Source organism: Gigantopelta aegis, chromosome 3, assembly GCF_016097555.1.
Source record: "Gigantopelta aegis isolate Gae_Host chromosome 3, Gae_host_genome, whole genome shotgun sequence".
Classification (NCBI taxonomy): Eukaryota; Metazoa; Mollusca; class Gastropoda; order Neomphalida; family Peltospiridae; genus Gigantopelta; species Gigantopelta aegis.
In genome coordinates this window covers 41,059,478-41,078,003 of record NC_054701.1, presented here as the reverse complement: position 1 = coordinate 41,078,003, position 18,526 = coordinate 41,059,478, and the positions used below count along the sequence as shown (strand labels likewise).

Below are 18,526 nucleotides of genomic sequence, written 5' to 3'. Positions count from 1 at the left end.
CTGGTGATTGATTACAAAATTGAATCCGATTGTCAACGCTATTTGTTTACCAATAGCCGATAATTGATTAATCAATGTGCTCTAGTGGTGTCGTTAAACAAAAACAAACTTTTTTACTCTATATAAATAAATGTAAAAATATGGCCTGGACGGAGGAGCCGGCGAAAGTCGACACCTTCGTCCACGACAGGCGTGTGCTACAACAGCTTGTTCTGAATGTGCACGTTAAAACCTATGACCTGACCTAACCTTTGGCTTGTGCACCACATAGTGGAGGCTGTGACTCCTCACTAGGATATGTGCCCCCCCCCCCCCCCCCCCCCGGTTCCAGATATCGTTTCTACGGGCCTATAAATACATGTATAAATAATTAAATATAAAAATTTGTATTCAGCATTTTGTTTAATCTATAAAATAGAATTTTATGAAATAGAACCCTAGCTTATATAGGCGCATAGGCATAGTTAGGATTTTATATTAGGGGATGGGTGGGTGGGTTGGTTGGGTTTGTTACTCACTATGAGTAACAAGCAAATATATCGAAGGTGGTGAGGAAAATTAGGTGTGACTGACTCTCATGCGCCCCCCCCCCCCCCCCCCCCCCCCACCTCCTTCAATCCAAGGCTATGCCGGTGCTTAACCGACAAAAACTACCCTACCCTACTGAGTAGGACAATGAATATGATATACAACCTTTATACTGCACAGTCATTGTACTATCTGGGCCTTAAATGCGGTTACCTTGAGCTGCCAGGTCATACCAAAACACGCGGTATCAGATGCATCGGACTAGGAAGGTAATTAGTAACGTACACCAAATACCTTTACAAGGCGTTAAATTAGTGTTTCTATACCGTATGGGACAGATTTGGTTAGACGAATATACTGTAACAGGTAATAGGTATAACCTGATAATAAATAGGTTAGAACTTGTAAATCACAACCGATAAAAGTATATGAAACTTTGAGCTGTTCACCCACCACTAGACTAGACTAGCCCAGCTAGCCTTCCTGTTAGGAGGCCTTAATGAGGTTTTCTCTCGTGTAAATAATTTTATTGTATGTAAAGTTAATGAAAGAAAAGGAAGGAATATTTGTTTAGCGGCGATTAGACTAGATATCTAATTGTGAAACATTGTTAAAAGTGTGACAGTCAGTGGGCCCATTGGGCTATTTCTCGTTTAAGTCGGTGCACCGCGACCGGCATATCGAAGACCCTGGTATGTGCTATCCTGTCTGTGGGATGGCGCATATAAAAGATCCCTTGTTACTAATGGAAAAAAAATGTAGCAGGCGCTCCTCTCTAAGACTATACGTCAATATTACCAACTGTCTCATATCCAATAGTCTATGATTAAAATATCAATGTCCTCTAGAGGTATCGTTAAACAAAACAAACTTCTTTTTTTCAAGACAGTATTAGTTATGATTAAAAGCAAAGGTATTTTAAATTAGCATTTTATGGTGAAGGACCACACATATAATCAGAGAGGAAACCTGCTGCCGTCACACCATGGTTAGTGACGGGGGAAAACAATCATTGCCATGATTTATCAGCATCTAAAGATATACGGTTTTTTGTTTTGTTTAACGACACTACTAGAGCACATTCGGCTATTGGATGTCAAACATATGGTAATTTTGACAAATAGTCTTAGAGAGGAAACTGCTACATTTTTCCATTAGTAGCAAGGGATCTTTTATATGCACCATTCCACAGACAGGATAGCACATACCACGGCCTTTGATATACCAACTGTGGGGTACTAGCTGGAACAAGAAATAGCCCAATGGGTTCCATCGATGGGGATCGATCCCAGACCGACTGTGCATCAGTCGAGTGCTTTACCACTGGGCTACGTCCAGATCCTTATCAGCAATTAATGATTTAGTCATCGAGTTTAAAGAAAAAACGAAGAAATGTTTTATTTAACGACGCACTCAACCTGCTGTCGCCACTTCATGGGCTACTCTTTTCGATTAGCAGCAAGGGATCTTTTATATGCACCATCCCACAGACAGAGTAGTACATACCACGGCCTTTGATATACTAGTCGTGGTGCACTGGTTGGAACGAGAAATAGCCCAATGGGCCCACCGACGGGGATCGACCCCAGACCGACCGCGCATCGAGCGAGCGCTTTACCACTGGATTACGTCCCGCCCTCGAGTTTAAAGCTGATAGGTGCTTCATGAGTTGAATTCCAGTACCGGAGATTCAAGGCCACTATGACGATATTTCTCTCATTAAACACTATGGCAGACTGAGGTGTTTGAATGGTAGGATCGACCCCCTGCCTCGGTGAAACCAGTTATCTAACTGTTTTTTTCCTGTTCCAACCAGTGCCTCATGACTGGTATATCAAAGACCGTAATATATGCTGTCCTGTTTGTGGGAAAGTGCATTTTAAATTGCTGCTAATAGGAAAATGTAACGGGTTTCTCAAAGATTATGTCATAATTACCAAATGTCTGACATCCAGAACCCGATGATCAACAAATCAATGTGTTGTAGTACTTTCGTTAAACAAAAACAAACTTAATATATAACTGACATTTTCAGATTTAGCCACCTCCTGCCTGAATAATGGCGGCCGAAGAGGATCAGTTGGTGACTCTTGACGACGTGTTCGAAGCCCAACAAGTGCTGGCAGACGACTCGCTAACACTCAGAACACCTGTATTAAAACACGTGCAGACATTCTTTACGTCTGTTCATCAGCAAAATATTGATCTGTACCTCAAACTGGAAAACATGCAAACAATGGGTAAGATGCGCTATAAATGTGATTTTCGTCTCCTGTGGTTTTTGTGATATTTGCTTGTTTCCTTTAATGGTATCGTTGTTGTTTATTCAGTCAAAGGCGGACCCAATTAAAAAAAACCCCACTCATATTAAATTTTTATGTGCAATTCGAACTATTATTTATTGGGTTTTTTCCCCAGTCTTTTCCCGTTTCTCAGTTCTGAGTTCTAATTCTATAAGATATTGGTGAATTTTAGTGTTCTACGGAAAGGTTGTTAATTAATAAAAAAAGTAGCAAATAAATAAAAGCCTAATACACATGTACTTGTTTTAGTACACGTATATGTTCTATCTTTATGTCAGTGCCGTAGCTAGGATTTTAACCTCCACTAGCTACGACCCTGTACGTTGCATATCAATGTATATATTTGTCAAATCTTGAATTTATGTGGTGTGGTGAGTTTCTGTAAACACCATTCAAAATTATTAAAGACCCATCTTTATTATGGTTTCAGTATAAAATTTTACTCAGGATAACAGCTACAAATATATTTTTAAATAAAATAAAATATGTTGATTCTAATATTATTTCATGAGTGCTCTAAAGTTACAGTCCTATGGAAAACAGTAGAAGAATGGGCATTAAAAAAAGGTGAAAATTTTCAGTTGGATAAAAACATGGTTTTATTTGGTATCATAACAAAAAAGCATTGTTTTATTAATTGGTTGATTATTAAATAAAAACGCAATGCTAAGATTCATTATTGATAAAATACAGATTGAAAAATATATATTTTATAAAAATTGCCTGTATAAAGACTTTGATGATCAGTGGGAACCTTGGCAGCAGTTCCTCAAACCAACTGTATAAATTCATATATAAACTTATTAATGAGCAATGATTCAAGGCCCCAACCTTGACCTTGCTTATGTTTCTGGGGGCATAAAAAAAAAACAAACAAACAAAAAAAAAAAAAAACAATTCTGTAAAATACTTAAATATTTTTGCTTAGAATATTATTCTTTGCACATCCGTGGGTGTATTCAGGCGTCCTTTTCTTTGTGGAAGATGTATAGAAAGATTTTTGCCGCACATACCGGTGCGCTGTAAAGTGGCAGTCTTCCTGCATATATGCCATGGTCAACATCAGTTCTCAGTAGACAAAAACACAGTGAATCAAGTTTGTGACTATTATACAATATTCAGCCTTGTGCAAAGATACGGCACTGAATATGTTAAAGGGACATACTCTAGTTTTTAAACACTAACGCATATTTTGGACTATTATAACCGTTTTTTGGTAACTTATATCACACTTTACTTAGATTTTATTGTTTAGATTATCAATTTCCGTACATTCGAAGTGGGTTTGGGTTTTTTTGGTCATCCTGGTGTTTTTAATATCACAAAATGCATTTCTCATATTTTTAAAAACGCACGTGCGTCTGAGAAGTAACAGTTATGGAGTCGAGTTTAAGTCTATTTTTAGAGGGTATTTCACCATTTCAAAGTCACAGACTCGTTTTTTCACTCAGTTGTAACTTATCCAAATGTGTTACAGGTTTGTAGATTAACTAAACTTAGTGTTAATTTTCACGGGTTGAAACTAGGGTATGTCCCTTTAACGACAGATTCAAAATTACAAAATATATTATTGGGAGATCAAATTCTGTTTGGGTTACTTACAAACATTAGGACGATTAGAAACATTAAATATACAGACACTGATATTCTAAACAAGAAAATATATTTAGTATATAATTTTAGTTGTTACAAAATGTTGTTTGTTGGAAACATCTTACAACGGCAGGAAACTCAGGATAGTCTCTTTAAACACATGAGAAGAAATATACTGCCACCACACGTTTCATTCACAGAAAGGGATATTTTACACGGGCACGTGGACAATGTTCCCCAATCAAACCTTTTAATCTTTTTTTTTAATTATATTAAATTTTATTAAAAATTCATACATACATACACAGTGTGCTCCCCCCACCCCACACCCCATTATACATTCCTGGCTACGCCGGTGACCACAAATAGTCTAAATGCTCTTACAATGCTCTTTATAATCGCGTGAACCTTTCTCATTTCCTTCAGTGTCCATAGATTTGAGAACTCCCTATGCTAATCACTTCGGCCACTTGTCATCAGCCAGCTGTAGTCCGTGTACACATATGCATATATAGGATGCACACAATATTAGATTAAGAGTCAGACCTGGTGTAATTGGAGCCTGGGGAAGATGGTCTAATAACATTTGAGACAACCTCCAATAACTGCAAGTGTATCATTATAATGTAGCCTACATGGACGTTCAAATGACCAATTATGTCTGTTTGATTGTGAAAATGTTAAATAATTTAGATGTACATTATCATAGCTGTAAGTGACACGTTTCGCTATATTTGCTTTTATTTGTGATAAATAATTAAAAGTTTAAAATGGATATTAGCACTGTACTGGTTGGGACAAGAGAAGCCGATCCGTTGGATCCATTATAAGTCAGGCATTATACAGTGGACTCTATCTAAACCGGCATCTGTCTAAACCGGATTTCTGTGTAACCGGTACAATTTTAAAGTCCTGTCCAGCTATCGTTAATTTATACTAAAAGGCAAAAATTATTGTGACTCACAAAAGACAAAGATAATAGTTTTTACTGCCGTGTATGAAACGTTATAACTTGAAAAGAGAAATGTCCGAAGGTATGGAAACGAGCAATAGTCCATGAAATGGGCACACCTGTCATATGCAAATGAGCCACATCACTAAAGGGGGTCCAGAGCGAAGTTCACACAGTCAGTAGCGATTGTGTCCATAGATGTGTAGACGTCGTCGGATTGTCCTCGTTGATACACCTCTGTTGCCAGGGATGGTACGGGCTGTGAGGAATGCTGGCTGGGACCTGTTTCGCAGATACGTGGTTCGGATCCATGTGTCTTGGTCAGGGATTGTCACGGGTGGTCTGCCGCTACGGGAATGGTCCCTGACCTGGTTTTGTTGATATCATTGCCATAAGTGCCATATCGTGTTTCTGTGGACATTGAATTGACGTGCGACGTCACGGTGCGAGGTCCCAGATTCAAACATCCCTATGACTCGCCATCTGTCATTTTCACTGAGGCGTGGCATGACGAAATTGCATCAAACAGTTCACTAATGGTGGTTTTCTGACTTCTGAAGGCTGCATAGAGTGGCAATGATTTGCGACTGAATGTCTGGCCTTTTATGGTGAACACTGGACAGGATTTCTCCCGAATATTCTATGTTTCTTGCACAAAGCATGCAATCGCTGCAGCAACTGCTTGGTTGCATTTCTTCGAGCTGTTTTATGCACATTTTCTCTGGTTTACATCCATAAATCCATTCACAAATGTATTAATCCAAACAATCCATGCCACAATAACTTTTGCCTTTTAGTATATTAGGAACAAAACTCTGCCTACACCGGATGCTGTCTATTCCAGACTTCGAATGCAAATTCAAGAACAAAAGAACGGTTTATGTAGTTGTTAGCTTTGTCTACACCGGCACGCGATCGTACGTCTACTGTCTGCCAGTGGTGAACTTTTAAAAAAGCATTGTCTGAATTTGCAATGGTGGAGCGACCAAAAAAGAACCGGCAACGTATCGAACTCTCCTTAGAATATAAAGTGAAATTTAAGCATTGTTTATACTTCTGTCTTGTACACATCCACCGGGGAATCTCGGGAAATGTGCCCAAGACAGTCGTGCTTGAACCTTCAGTGGATGTAACTGCAAGTTTGGTTGCTTTCATAGATCTGTTACAGATAGTCCAGATGTTTGGTGAATATGACGTTTTATTTACGTTGGTATTTTCTGATCACTATATTGCAAGAACCGTAACTCTGGACGAACTCTGTCTAAACCGGAATATTTAATAGGTCCCAAGTGAATCGGGTTTAGACCAGAGTCCACTGTATATATAAATAATGACCGCCGTTAGTAAGTAAAGTAGACATGTTATAGATGGTTACAAGTTCCTCTTAATAGTGCCAGACGTAACCACTGAACACTATATACAGCTGCAAAATGATCGGACTACATCCTTAGCAAAAACTAATGGCAAATGACACGGATGACCACAAGAGACAAGCAAATTTTGCGATTTAAGAGACAAAAACTGGGATATAGAGGTAGACAGCAAAATTAGCTGAAAGACAGAAGCTGTCAGATCTGGAAGAATTGATTTGGAAATCGAAGGAGAGGAAGGAGAAGGGATAGTGGGATAAAATATGATAAATAAATAATAATTAAAAACAAAACACTACAAATATTGTAATAATATAATTATTATTTACAGGTTCTTTCAAAATCCGTGGAGTGACGAATCAGATGAAGAAGCTGGTACCAAAGATTGCGTCAGGTCAAAAGCTGATTACCATATCAGCTGGGAACTACGGTAAATCGTTTGCCTTTGCCCTGAAGAGTCGTGGTATTCCAGGGATATGCATCATGCCCGACAGTGTCCCATTCAGCAGGGTGCAGCTTATTCGGGTAAAATCAGTTTAATCCATTACACAGCTGTTTAATAGTAGACTAATTTATAGGCAACTTGTAGAGGGATGGGATGGGAATAGAGGCAACCATATGAGGACAATCAAGATATTTATTGTATATATTACAGAGACGAAACTTGTCATCTAAACCATTGCTATTGTGTTCACCAGATGCTGCGAAGTCTTGTTTGAAACCACCCAAATGTAAACATTTCTGGTCCCATCCGCCCCCCCCCCCCCCCCCCCCCCCCCCCGACTTTAAATCTGTAGTTACACATCTGCAGTTAATGTTTTAATGGGGAGGGTATTAAAAACAAAACACCACACACCTTAATTTTTTTCTAAAGTCGGCCTAATCATAGAATTTTATTGACTGAAAAATTTAAGGGGGATCTTAGATTTTCACTAATTTACAAAAAAAATAATTTCATTTTAAAAATATTTTGATATATAGGTATATGTGTAAAGGGTATTTTAATCACAATATTCACCGTTTTCAAATGACTAATAGCAGACAAGAAAATTATATAATGGTATGTACTATGTAGTCCAATTACGGAAGAGTATCCAATATACCTATCCTGAAACATTTTTGCTTCTAAATATTGGTTGATTTTTTTTGTAGGATCTGGGTGTAGAGGTTGAACAAGTGCCCACAATCCAATTGCAATCGACAGTTGATCGTTACGTCACAGAACAGGGATATCTGTACTGTCACCCTTTTAATAGCACTCCCTGTGTGGCTGCATATGGGAGGTACGACAAAACGATTACTATTTTCAAAATCGTGTCTCTAAACAAGACGGAGTCAAAAGGATAATTTGACTTCTCCCTTAGGTATTTCACCATGAGAACTGCCACTTTCAAGACCTTTTTTTTGAAATGTAAGACGTTTGTTCAGTTCTAAAGGACTAGCGAGGAGACTCTCATAAACCAAACTAATATAACATATAAAGATATACCAAGATAAATTAAAAACTTCACAAGGCATTTTTTATTGTATGACGCCCAAAGAAAGAATAGGAATAAATGTTGAGTCAAAAATCTGTTCGATGCGCCCACAGCATTCATCAAAACCACGAACAGTCAAAATTTTAATTCACAAGAAGGGTCGTCTGATGAAATCACAGGTTCAGTAGCGCGTATGTCCTCCATGTGTACCCATAACTGTAAGGCAACGCCTTCTTATTGACTGCCGGATGCGTATTGCATATTACTAAACACACTGGTGTTAGCAAACAGATAAAAACAAACAAACATATAACATTAATAACTACAACAACAACAATTAATAATAATAACAATATTAATGAGGCACCAAGTTCCTGCAAAGTCTCTGGAGGGTTCCTGAGAGTGCGTAGGCGTCTTCCCAGAACATCCCAGACGTGCTCGATGGAATTCAGGTCGGGCGACCTTGAAGGCCAATCCATAACATTGATACCCGCGTTCCTCGGGTAATCCCTTGTCAAGATGGCCGTGTGGGGTCTGGCGTTGTCATGCTGAAAGATCAGGCCTGGACCATAAGCTTCCATAAAGGGCACAAGTTCCTGAACCAGCACCTGGTCGCGGTATGCAGCAGCGTTGAGGTTGCCACGGATGACAAGAAGTCGAGAAAGTCCATTTCCACAGAAAGCGCCCCAAGCCATTACACTTCCGCCTCCGAATATGTCAGCTTCACTGACAAAACACTGAGCATGACGTTCACCACGTCGTCTCCAAACCCCTACCTGCCATTGGCAAATCGCAGTGTGAATCTTGATTCATCGCTAAACACGACTCTATTCCATTCCCTCTAAGTCTATCGCAAGTGGTATTGTGCCCACAGTTGACGTTGACGTCGATGAAATTGGGTCAAAATGGGTCCAATATATGGGTGCCATGCGTGGAGGTGAGCGGTTCGCAGCCGATTTCGGATCGTCTGAAAAGTTCATTACTGGTTTCTGTAGCTGTCATGAAACGATTGCAGAGGTGACGTAACACAATATGACGGTCATCTGCCTATGATGTCAAAAGTGCTCTACCCGGTCAGGGGCGATCAGCTTCTGACGTTCCCGCGTGCAACATGCCGACGGCACGTTCACGCTGCACATTTGTGAGGCGTGGCATCGAAACAGGTCGTAACAAATATCGTTTTAATGTGTTTTTTCGTTGTGTCAGACTACTGTGAGCAAGTAACACGTGTGCTATTGTAGTCACGTGACCAGTGGCACATGCAAAACCACTTTTGCCTCAATGGTGCAGTGCACGTGCTATGGATCGGGTCACGTGGGCTGTGGTGGGCTTCAAATGGAGTGTAGACATTGTCATTACAATATTTATTCTTGAAAAATACCTGCTTTCAATACTTAATGACTTTATTCAAATTTTAGATTGTGAAGTTTTTAATTTGACTCAGTATATAGAGCAACATCCTTGGGATAGTGTTTAAATATTGAGCAAAAATAATTGATATTTTATTTTAATAAGTGACTCTACTCCGCATGTAGGCAGTAACCTCACTGAAAGTTAACATCAATTGTGTAACATATTAGTCATGGCTGCATCGTAAATAAATTGTATAAATTAAGTGCCTCACGACATTTATGGAACTCGTTTGGGAATCGTTTTATACCCCTCCCTCTCTGGGAATAAAACTCTTATGGCACTCATGTTCCACAAATGGTGAAATATGCCAGCAACGTTTGGAGCCAGTTATATTTATTAATCAGCCTTTAAACGCACAATGCATAATCTTCAGTTAGAATGCCAGTTTCTTGTGCCCTGTTTCTGAAGTCTATAGATGTGTTCATGCACTATATAACATTATATAGGCCTACATATATACTGCAATGTTTTGATTTACAGTATTGCTTTAGAGATTTTAGAAGACGTCCCAAATCCAGACATAGTGTTGGTGCCCTGCGGGGGAGGAGCATTAACGGCAGGTGTGGCTGCGGCGATTAAACTATCAGGACAGTCCCAGTGTCGAGTGTATGGTGTAGAACCAGAACAAGGTCAGTAATGCAGGGGTCATACTTAATAAGGATACAGTAATTTTTAATGGGGTTTTTACCTCAGGCAAAATTTTCACAAACAGCAATTTTAAGCCTTCCTGTAGCAATTTTAAACCAGTCATTTTTTCAACAAATAAACTTAACTTAAAATTAACCCCTTAACCGATGGCAATGATTTTTACCCAGCAGCAAAAAAACGGCCATTGGTAAAGCCTACGACAATAATATTGCACCTACAACAATTGCCGTCATTGTTGTTGTTAAGTTCGAGGCCTGGTAATAGAAGGTTAGCTGGAGAAAAATTCTAAAGTTTGAATATCAGTATGTATAGGCATTTAGCATAGATCATCGAGTACAAGACGGCGGTGGATGGTAGTCCAGTGGCAGAGTGAGTGCCTATGGTGCAATGGGTCACAAGATCAATTGTCTTCGATGGACTCCAGTTTTTCCCCATCTCAACCAATGCTCCACAGCTGGTACATCAAAGCTGTGGTATGTACTGTCCTGTGTATGGCAAATTGAATATAAAACATCCCCCATTACCTTTTATATTATGTATCAGGCTTCTAGAACAAGTCTACCATTGTTTAAGTGATCACAAAGATGATTCTGGGGTTTTGTCAGTCCATTATATATACTCTTCAAAAAAAGTAGGGAAACCTGATATATTAAAACATACGTTTTGACCACAGACATCCTAGTAAAGAACGTTCAGGTCTGTTTATCAACACACCGAAACACATTCCATAGTTTGCACATGCATCAGGCAGTTGCCCCGTACACGTGCGTGGGGTGTCATTCTCGATTTTGACAATTTCCAGGAAGGTCAATTAATCACTGTGGAACATTATTTCTGTCAATCTTTTTCATTCTGTTGATCATACAGTTCTTATTGTTTTGTTTTTAGTCATTTTTATTGTTTGCATTTGTGATTTACTGATAAAAAAACGTCAACTTTCAAATTTCACTTCTGACCCCAATCGTACTTTAAGATGTTTGGTGGTCATGAAACTACTGTAATACTGAACTACCGTTTTTAATGGTGCCCAATTAATTCACTATTATCATATAACCATTCCCCACAGCTAATATACCTTACAATTTTGGCAATTGTAAATTCTTATTAGAGTTCCCCTACTTTTTTTGAAGAGTATACTATTCAAGAGATTCTTTATCCATTCAGTATATAATTATATATTGTTTAATGTTATCCATCTAGAAATAGCAATTAAACAAAAAATATAATTGTAATACATGTACAATCAAATTGGTGCATTTTAAAAAATATTTCTTGTGAGTATACAAAAACAAGTGTTGTTTTGCTAAACAGACGATCTTAAATTTGTGCCATAAAAATAGTGATTATAGTGTCAGTGTCAATGACTTTATTGTAAGAGGAATTTTATCTGGAATTTTATCTGCAAAACTAAATTTTTTTTATAATTCCAAGATTTATTCGTGAACCCAACTATAAATCCTCTAACATTTTTGTTTCAAATAGCGGCGTCTATGTTTGAAAGCTTCAAGGCAGGACATGCCGTGACCTTACCAACAACCAAATCTGTTGCAGCAGGCTTATCGCCCCCTTATGCAGGTTGGTGGATACATTCATGCTTTTAAAATGTAACAAAGGGTAAACCATTTTTGAAATTTATATCTACATACATGTATTTCAGATATTAAATACATACCAGTATAAAGGATTATAAATATGCACATATACATATATATATATATGTTACAGTCAATCTGTGAAACCAGTCATTACGTGTAATGCCTAAACAAATCAGTCATTTCGCGAAGTGCCTGTGACCACCAGGCAATATGCGAAATGACTGAAAAGTCCAGGCATTTCACGAAATGACTGAAAATCATGGCCAGCCATTACGCAAAATGACTAAAGTGCTATCTATAATATCACACCACTCAAGTCCTAATGTAACACTTTATTTAAACTCAAATCAAATCATTTCAGAAGTTGTACATGAATATGAGGTTGAATGTTACCAAGTAGTCAGTCTCAAATCATTATAGTACATATTGTTATGTCTGCTCTTTGTTCCACTATCAGCTGCTGCTGTTTTAAGATCTTCTAGCATTGTGAAATGTGCATCTTTTGGAATTAGCACTTTTCTACAAACTTCATACTTTTTGTAAGGCTTAGTTTTAAATTTATCTTCATAGGACTCTGCCATGTACTGGTTGCAACAGAAGAACTTATGAGTAAACCCCAGAAACATGTTTAGTTTTATGGAGATGAAAGTCATAGCAAAAGTTGAATAATAATTAATATTAAGTAGTATTTTAAATCGTATAATCAATATACTTATCCTTGTTTGTTCTTAAAATGTGATTTTATCAATATTTAAGACCAAAAGCCTGTATACAAGTGTCAATAATAAGACTTGAATCACTTTAGTAATTTTGTGTAATGGCTGGCCATGATTATCAGTCATTTCGTGAAATGCCTGGAATTTTCAGTCATTTCGCGTATCGCCTGGTGATCACAGGCACTTCGCGAAATGACTGATTTGTTTAGGCATTACGCGTAATGACTGGTTTCACAGATTGACTGTAACATATAATATATATATATATATATATCATGCTTGCTTAGAGTAAATATTTCATTTATAAACTGATCTTTTTTTGTAGTTGTGGCAACCTATAGCTTACAGTGAAAACCCCTTAACAAAAACAAAAACAAAAACTGTCACACCCTAACCCCTACAAAAACTCAAACACAACAATATCAGTGTATTAATCTCAATATCAGGCATTACAGAATCTGAACAACAAAACCATTAAAAAGTATTTTGAAATCGCATCCCTGCACAACAGATCCAAAGGAACTTTTCACAAAATTATGACTACTTACTACAACAATAATCCTGGTATTATTTTTTCTTCTTCTTTCAGGAACAATTACATACAACCACTGTAAACATTTTACAGAAGGTATTTTATTAGTGACCGATGAGGAAATTGTGAAGACTGTAGATGCCCTCTACCGGCGAGGACTTGTGGTGGAACCTTCCGGGGCGGCAGCTATGGCAGCGATGATCTATGGGAAGATTCCTGATGTTCAAAACAAGAAAGTGGTTGTTCTGATAAGTGGGGGAAATATCACACCAGAAGAAATGAACCAACTGTTGCCTGATTTTACTAAACCTAAATAAAACGAAGTGGACTTTTTCTCTCTTTTTTTTTGTAAAAGATGTACAGTGAAACCTGTCTAAACTGGATCCAAAACAAACCGGAATCTGGTCAAAACCGTCCAAGTTTCATGGTCTAAAATTTTCTAGATCCTAAAATGTAACCCTCTAAACCCTGAATACAGTCTATATCAGATAAATATTTGGTCTCCAGCATGCTCCGGTTTACACCGGTTTTGCTGTATATACTATCTGAAAAACACAGTTGACAAAAGCAAAATATTTCATTAATTTGATTATCAGTACAATTTTAACCCAGCATTTTGGCATCCAACTGCCTTTATTAGGGGAACACAATTCTCTTAAAGACACTATCCTGAGTTTTTTGGCAATTGTTGAGATGATGTCAACCACCAGACTTTTTAATGACTGTAATTACATGTATTAAATACATTTTTAAAAATCAAATCAGGTTTCTGATTGTCCTAGTTTGTCCTAGTTTTTGCAGTACATCAAACTTCATTCTATTTTGTAATATATGTACTTATAGGTTTTTCTTTGTGTGGAATTATTGGGATATCAAATTTAGTTTGGCCTACTTATTACAAATATTAGAATGATCAGAAACACAGTGGATATCTAGACACTGATATTCTACACAATAAACTACATGTACATGTATATTCAGTACGTAATTTTAGTCGTTAAAAGCTTTGGCAGCAAATTCATGACAGTCTCTTTAATATATTCCGTAACAGTCTTATTCAGCTAAGAACCACTTTGACCACTTGGAATATTCATGTGTGGAAAACATTTTTAACATTTTCAAAATTTATGGAAAACATGGAATAAACAACACTTAATTCCAACAAAGCATGAATATAAAAGTTTAATAGCCAAATATATAAAGTATTTACAAAATGTTTTACATATCACATACTCTTATATTATGTACAATACTTATTCATTCCATTAAAATAATAACTTTGTTCCACATTATTCTAAAACAATAATGGTTTAAAAGTGTAATACATAATCCATTTAATGGTCATCAAACATCAGTTTACTACTATGCAATGTATCTGGAGTCTTTGTTGACATTGCTATAAACTTTAAATAAAAACCACTGGATGGAACAAAAAATATAATTATAATAAAAGCTAAAAACTTTAAAATAAGAGATGTGCAATAAGCCATACTAAAATAAATCCACAATTTTCATTTCTGACAATAAAGGCCCACCTCTTTTGAGGGTTTTTTTTACTGGTCAGTATTTTCAATGTCCTGAAAATATATTTTAAAAATATAAAAAATTCACACACCCATATATCACATCATATATATTAAAAATATACTGTGCTATTCAGTTAACTACAGAAACAAAAATAAAATTTTATTTCACATTTTTGTAAAATAAATTACAGTAAAACTTCGATAACTCGATCTTGAAGGGGACATGGAAATAGTTCGAGTTTCAGGGAGTTCGAGTTTTCGAAATTAGTATATAATAAGAGTTCAAATTTGAAACTGCATTGCAGCTGGTTGCAGCATTGCAGCTGGTTTATTTTGCTTAATATTGTAAGAAGCCTTTGAGAGCAAAAACAAACAGCACTAACAATTATTACAAATGCTCTTTGAAGTTAACCAGACTGTGTCTGTAATTAAGTATTACGTAGCGAGGCTCTCCATCATGGACGAACACCGACTCTCAAATATAGGATCATTTCATTCCGCTTAGTCGGCGATCTATTATTCTGTAATTATCACCCTAATCCTGGACAGCCAAGACCACCCGAGACAGGCGCGCTTCGCTTGTTTGACATGATTGACAATACATTCGTCTTTAAAATACTATCAGCAATGCCATTTTGATCAATCCACATGTGTCGAGTTTTCGAGGTGCATACTCTTTTAAATTTTTATGGCGGGACCAAAGAATTAGGTCGAGAGATCGAAGTTATTGAGTTTTCGAAGTTTGAGTTTTTGAAGGTTGTTATTACTAGTTTGTATAGCAACTCGGCCGGGACCGTCGCTTCAGATCGAGAGATCGAAGTTTTCGAGAGATCGAAGGTGGAGTGATCGAAGTTTGACTGTATATGATACTGCATCACATCATTTCATATTTGTTTTATTCAACAACTGGCCTCGGTGGTGCCATAGTTAAGCCATCAGACATAAAGCTGGTAGGTACTGGATTCATAGCCCAGTACCAGCTCCCACCCAGAGTGAGTTTTAACGACTCAATGGGAAGGTGTAAGACCACTACACCCTCTTTTACTGCAACTACTAGTAACCATTAATAACTAAACCTCTGTCCTGGACAGAGAAGCCCAGATAGCTGAATTGTGTGCCCAGGACAGCATGCTTGAACCTTAATTGGATATATGCACACAGATATGGTAAGTTAAAATGAATGAAATGTCCAACAAAAGACAAATAAATTCTGTCATAAAAATGTTCCTAGTACATTAGACTGAAAAGAATTCTTTTGAGTATGTTGGCATGACATTTATGAACTCTGAAGAACCAGTTATTATCACTTTTACTCATTTAAGATTGCATTGGTAAAACAAAAAGGACATTCCACCACACACAAAACAAAAAACTACTGTTCTCTTTTAATGGGTATGATTTGTCGTCTGTTTTGAATAAGCATCATAACAAGTCAAAATTGTTCAAACACTGTGACTAGTATATGTATATATATATATATATATATATATATATGGTGAAGTATACATTAGTGAATCTGATGTTCTAACGATCGATTATAACTAAAAGATTGATAAGTCTAGTGATGTGATGAAATCCATAATCAATTGTTGTGTAGATGATGACATATATTTGTGAAATCTGCTACGGTTTGTCTTCATTTTTATGTGTATGGCAAGAAATGGATAATGAATAGCTGTTAAAGGTACAATTAGCAAAATTTGTAGGGTATATCCTGGTGAAAATAACAACTGGTGCATCATGATGTCAATTCAAATCCTTGTTAAGTTCATACAAATTAATTTGGTAATCAAAATTTCACCTGATTTCCAACACTAGTGGAAATTTCAGTGCTGAATTGGTGACATATCTCTCTGACTGGAATTATTATTATTATTTTATTTTTATTTTTACTACTGGGTACTGAATTTGTTTTAAATTTGAGGCAGTGGAACATTGTACTCTTGGGCCCCATCCCAGAGTGAGTTTCATTACTAGGCTCATTGTGGAAGTGTAAGACCAAATAAAACTGACTACTGCTTCACTTAACAACAAAAATACCAATGTCCCACATTTATGTTTCAAGTTTATCAATTTCCCTATTGAAATTATATTACTTTAACACAATATATATTAGTTCAAATAAGATTTTTCGCATATTTCATCATTGAAATTTCACAAATTTCCCCATCCCTTCTTCTATATTTCCCCTACATCATACACCTCTGGTCATTTTCCTGTGGCATGAATAAAATAACCCTGTCCTCTCCCATAAATACCCCAAACAAATAAACAACAAAACCAACCAGAAACTAATACACGGTTCAACATAATCAGATATGTATTACTGATGGCCAAAAATCAGGTATCACACAACACTAATAGGACAGTAGAAGGAAGGAATATTTCAATTAACAATGCACTTATCACAAGGATGATGAGATAGGAGACCCACTAACGCCACACTATGGGCTACACTTTTCGATTAGCAGCAAGGGATCTTTTATATGCAGCATCCCACACACAGGATAGTACATATTGCGGCCTTTGTAATTCCATTTGTGGAGCATTGACTGGAATGAGAAATAGCCCAATGGGCCCGCCGACAGGGATCGATCCAACACCGACTGTGTATCAAGCGAGTGCTTTACCACTGGCCATCCTTGTAAGAGGAAAGAGTGATTACAATCAAACGCCTCAACCACAGGAAGTTGACTGTGTTACTGATATTCAATCTGACATTACTGACATCCAATCCCACATGACATCTTTGTACTTTATACAGAATTAATGACACTAACAGGGAATTAAACCATGTCATAATATCAGGGGCGGGACATAGCTCCGTGGTAAAGCACTGGCTTGATGCGAAGTTGGTTTGGGATCCATTCCCATCGGTGAGCCCATTGGGCTATTTCTCATTCCAGCCAGTGCACCACAACTGGTATGTGCTATCCTGTCTGTGGGATGGTGCATATAAAAGATTCCTTGCTACTAATGGAAAAATGTTTCCTCTCTAAGACTATATGTCAAAATTACCAAATGTTTGACATCTAATAGCTGATGATTAATAAATCAATGTGATCTAACAAAACAAACTAACTATAATACCAAGTGTGCCATTATTATTTTTTTCTCACTATACATATAAAAAAAAATTCATTGTATAATTCAATCAATCATTAATTTTAATCATGATAAATTATTATGTTAAAGTGAACAAAATATGCAACTAAAATTAAAAATGGGGTAAAATCACCTGAGCAGAATATAAATTCAGTGAATAAAAGAGGACTCTAAATACTTTATAAAAGCATATACATGTACACTGTATAAAAGTGAACACATACCAGACAATATATACACTTGGAAATTAATGAAGCACCTTAAACAGTTCTCTGATGGAAGTATGTCAAAAATTACCCACCCACCCACAATTAAGCACCACCTAGTTTTGACCGTGTGATTTATACTTCACAAGTAATTATGAACATGTTGTGGATACAAAAACAATGAAATTAATGTTCTGTTTATACAGAGGGTACTGGAAAACTTTTTTTTTTTTTTTTTTTAATATGCATAAACATTTATGGTCATTTATGGAGCTGGAATCATACTGATGTGCTTAATTTAATAAATAATTTATTCATGCTATTTCAGTAAATGCCCAGTAAATATAGAATATGCAAAAATAACTCTCAATATTAGGTTTAAACTGTTGTCGACATTAGGTTTAAACTCTGTCGACATTAGGTTTAAACTCTGTCGATATTAGGTTTAAACTCTGTCAGTATGGACAGTCTTTTGGGCTGCAATACAATTCAGATGATGCTTAACTTATTTCCAAGTGTATATAATTTAAAATAATCAGAAAATACATCAAATGCTAAAAT

At 36.8% G+C, this 18,526-nt stretch overlaps 1 protein-coding gene across 2 annotated transcripts; it reads left to right on the top strand.

Annotated features, from left to right (window-relative positions):
- The first annotated feature begins 736 nt into the window (after positions 1-736).
- Positions 737-14,629, top strand: LOC121390257 (L-threonine dehydratase catabolic TdcB-like). 2 transcript variants are annotated; one of them, XM_041522042.1, is made up of 7 exons: positions 737-797; positions 2,564-2,768; positions 7,078-7,271; positions 7,899-8,029; positions 10,118-10,266; positions 11,768-11,860; positions 13,186-14,629. In XM_041522042.1, the coding sequence occupies exons 2-7, from the start codon at positions 2,588-2,590 to the stop codon at positions 13,443-13,445; spliced, it is 1,008 nt and encodes a 335-aa protein (XP_041377976.1). In that variant the 5' UTR covers positions 737-797; positions 2,564-2,587; the 3' UTR covers positions 13,446-14,629. The 2 variants fall into 2 exon arrangements, with proteins under 2 accessions (XP_041377976.1, XP_041377982.1); XM_041522048.1 differs by lacking the exon at positions 737-797 and adding an exon at positions 818-894.
- The last annotated feature ends 3,897 nt before the right edge of the window (positions 14,630-18,526 follow it).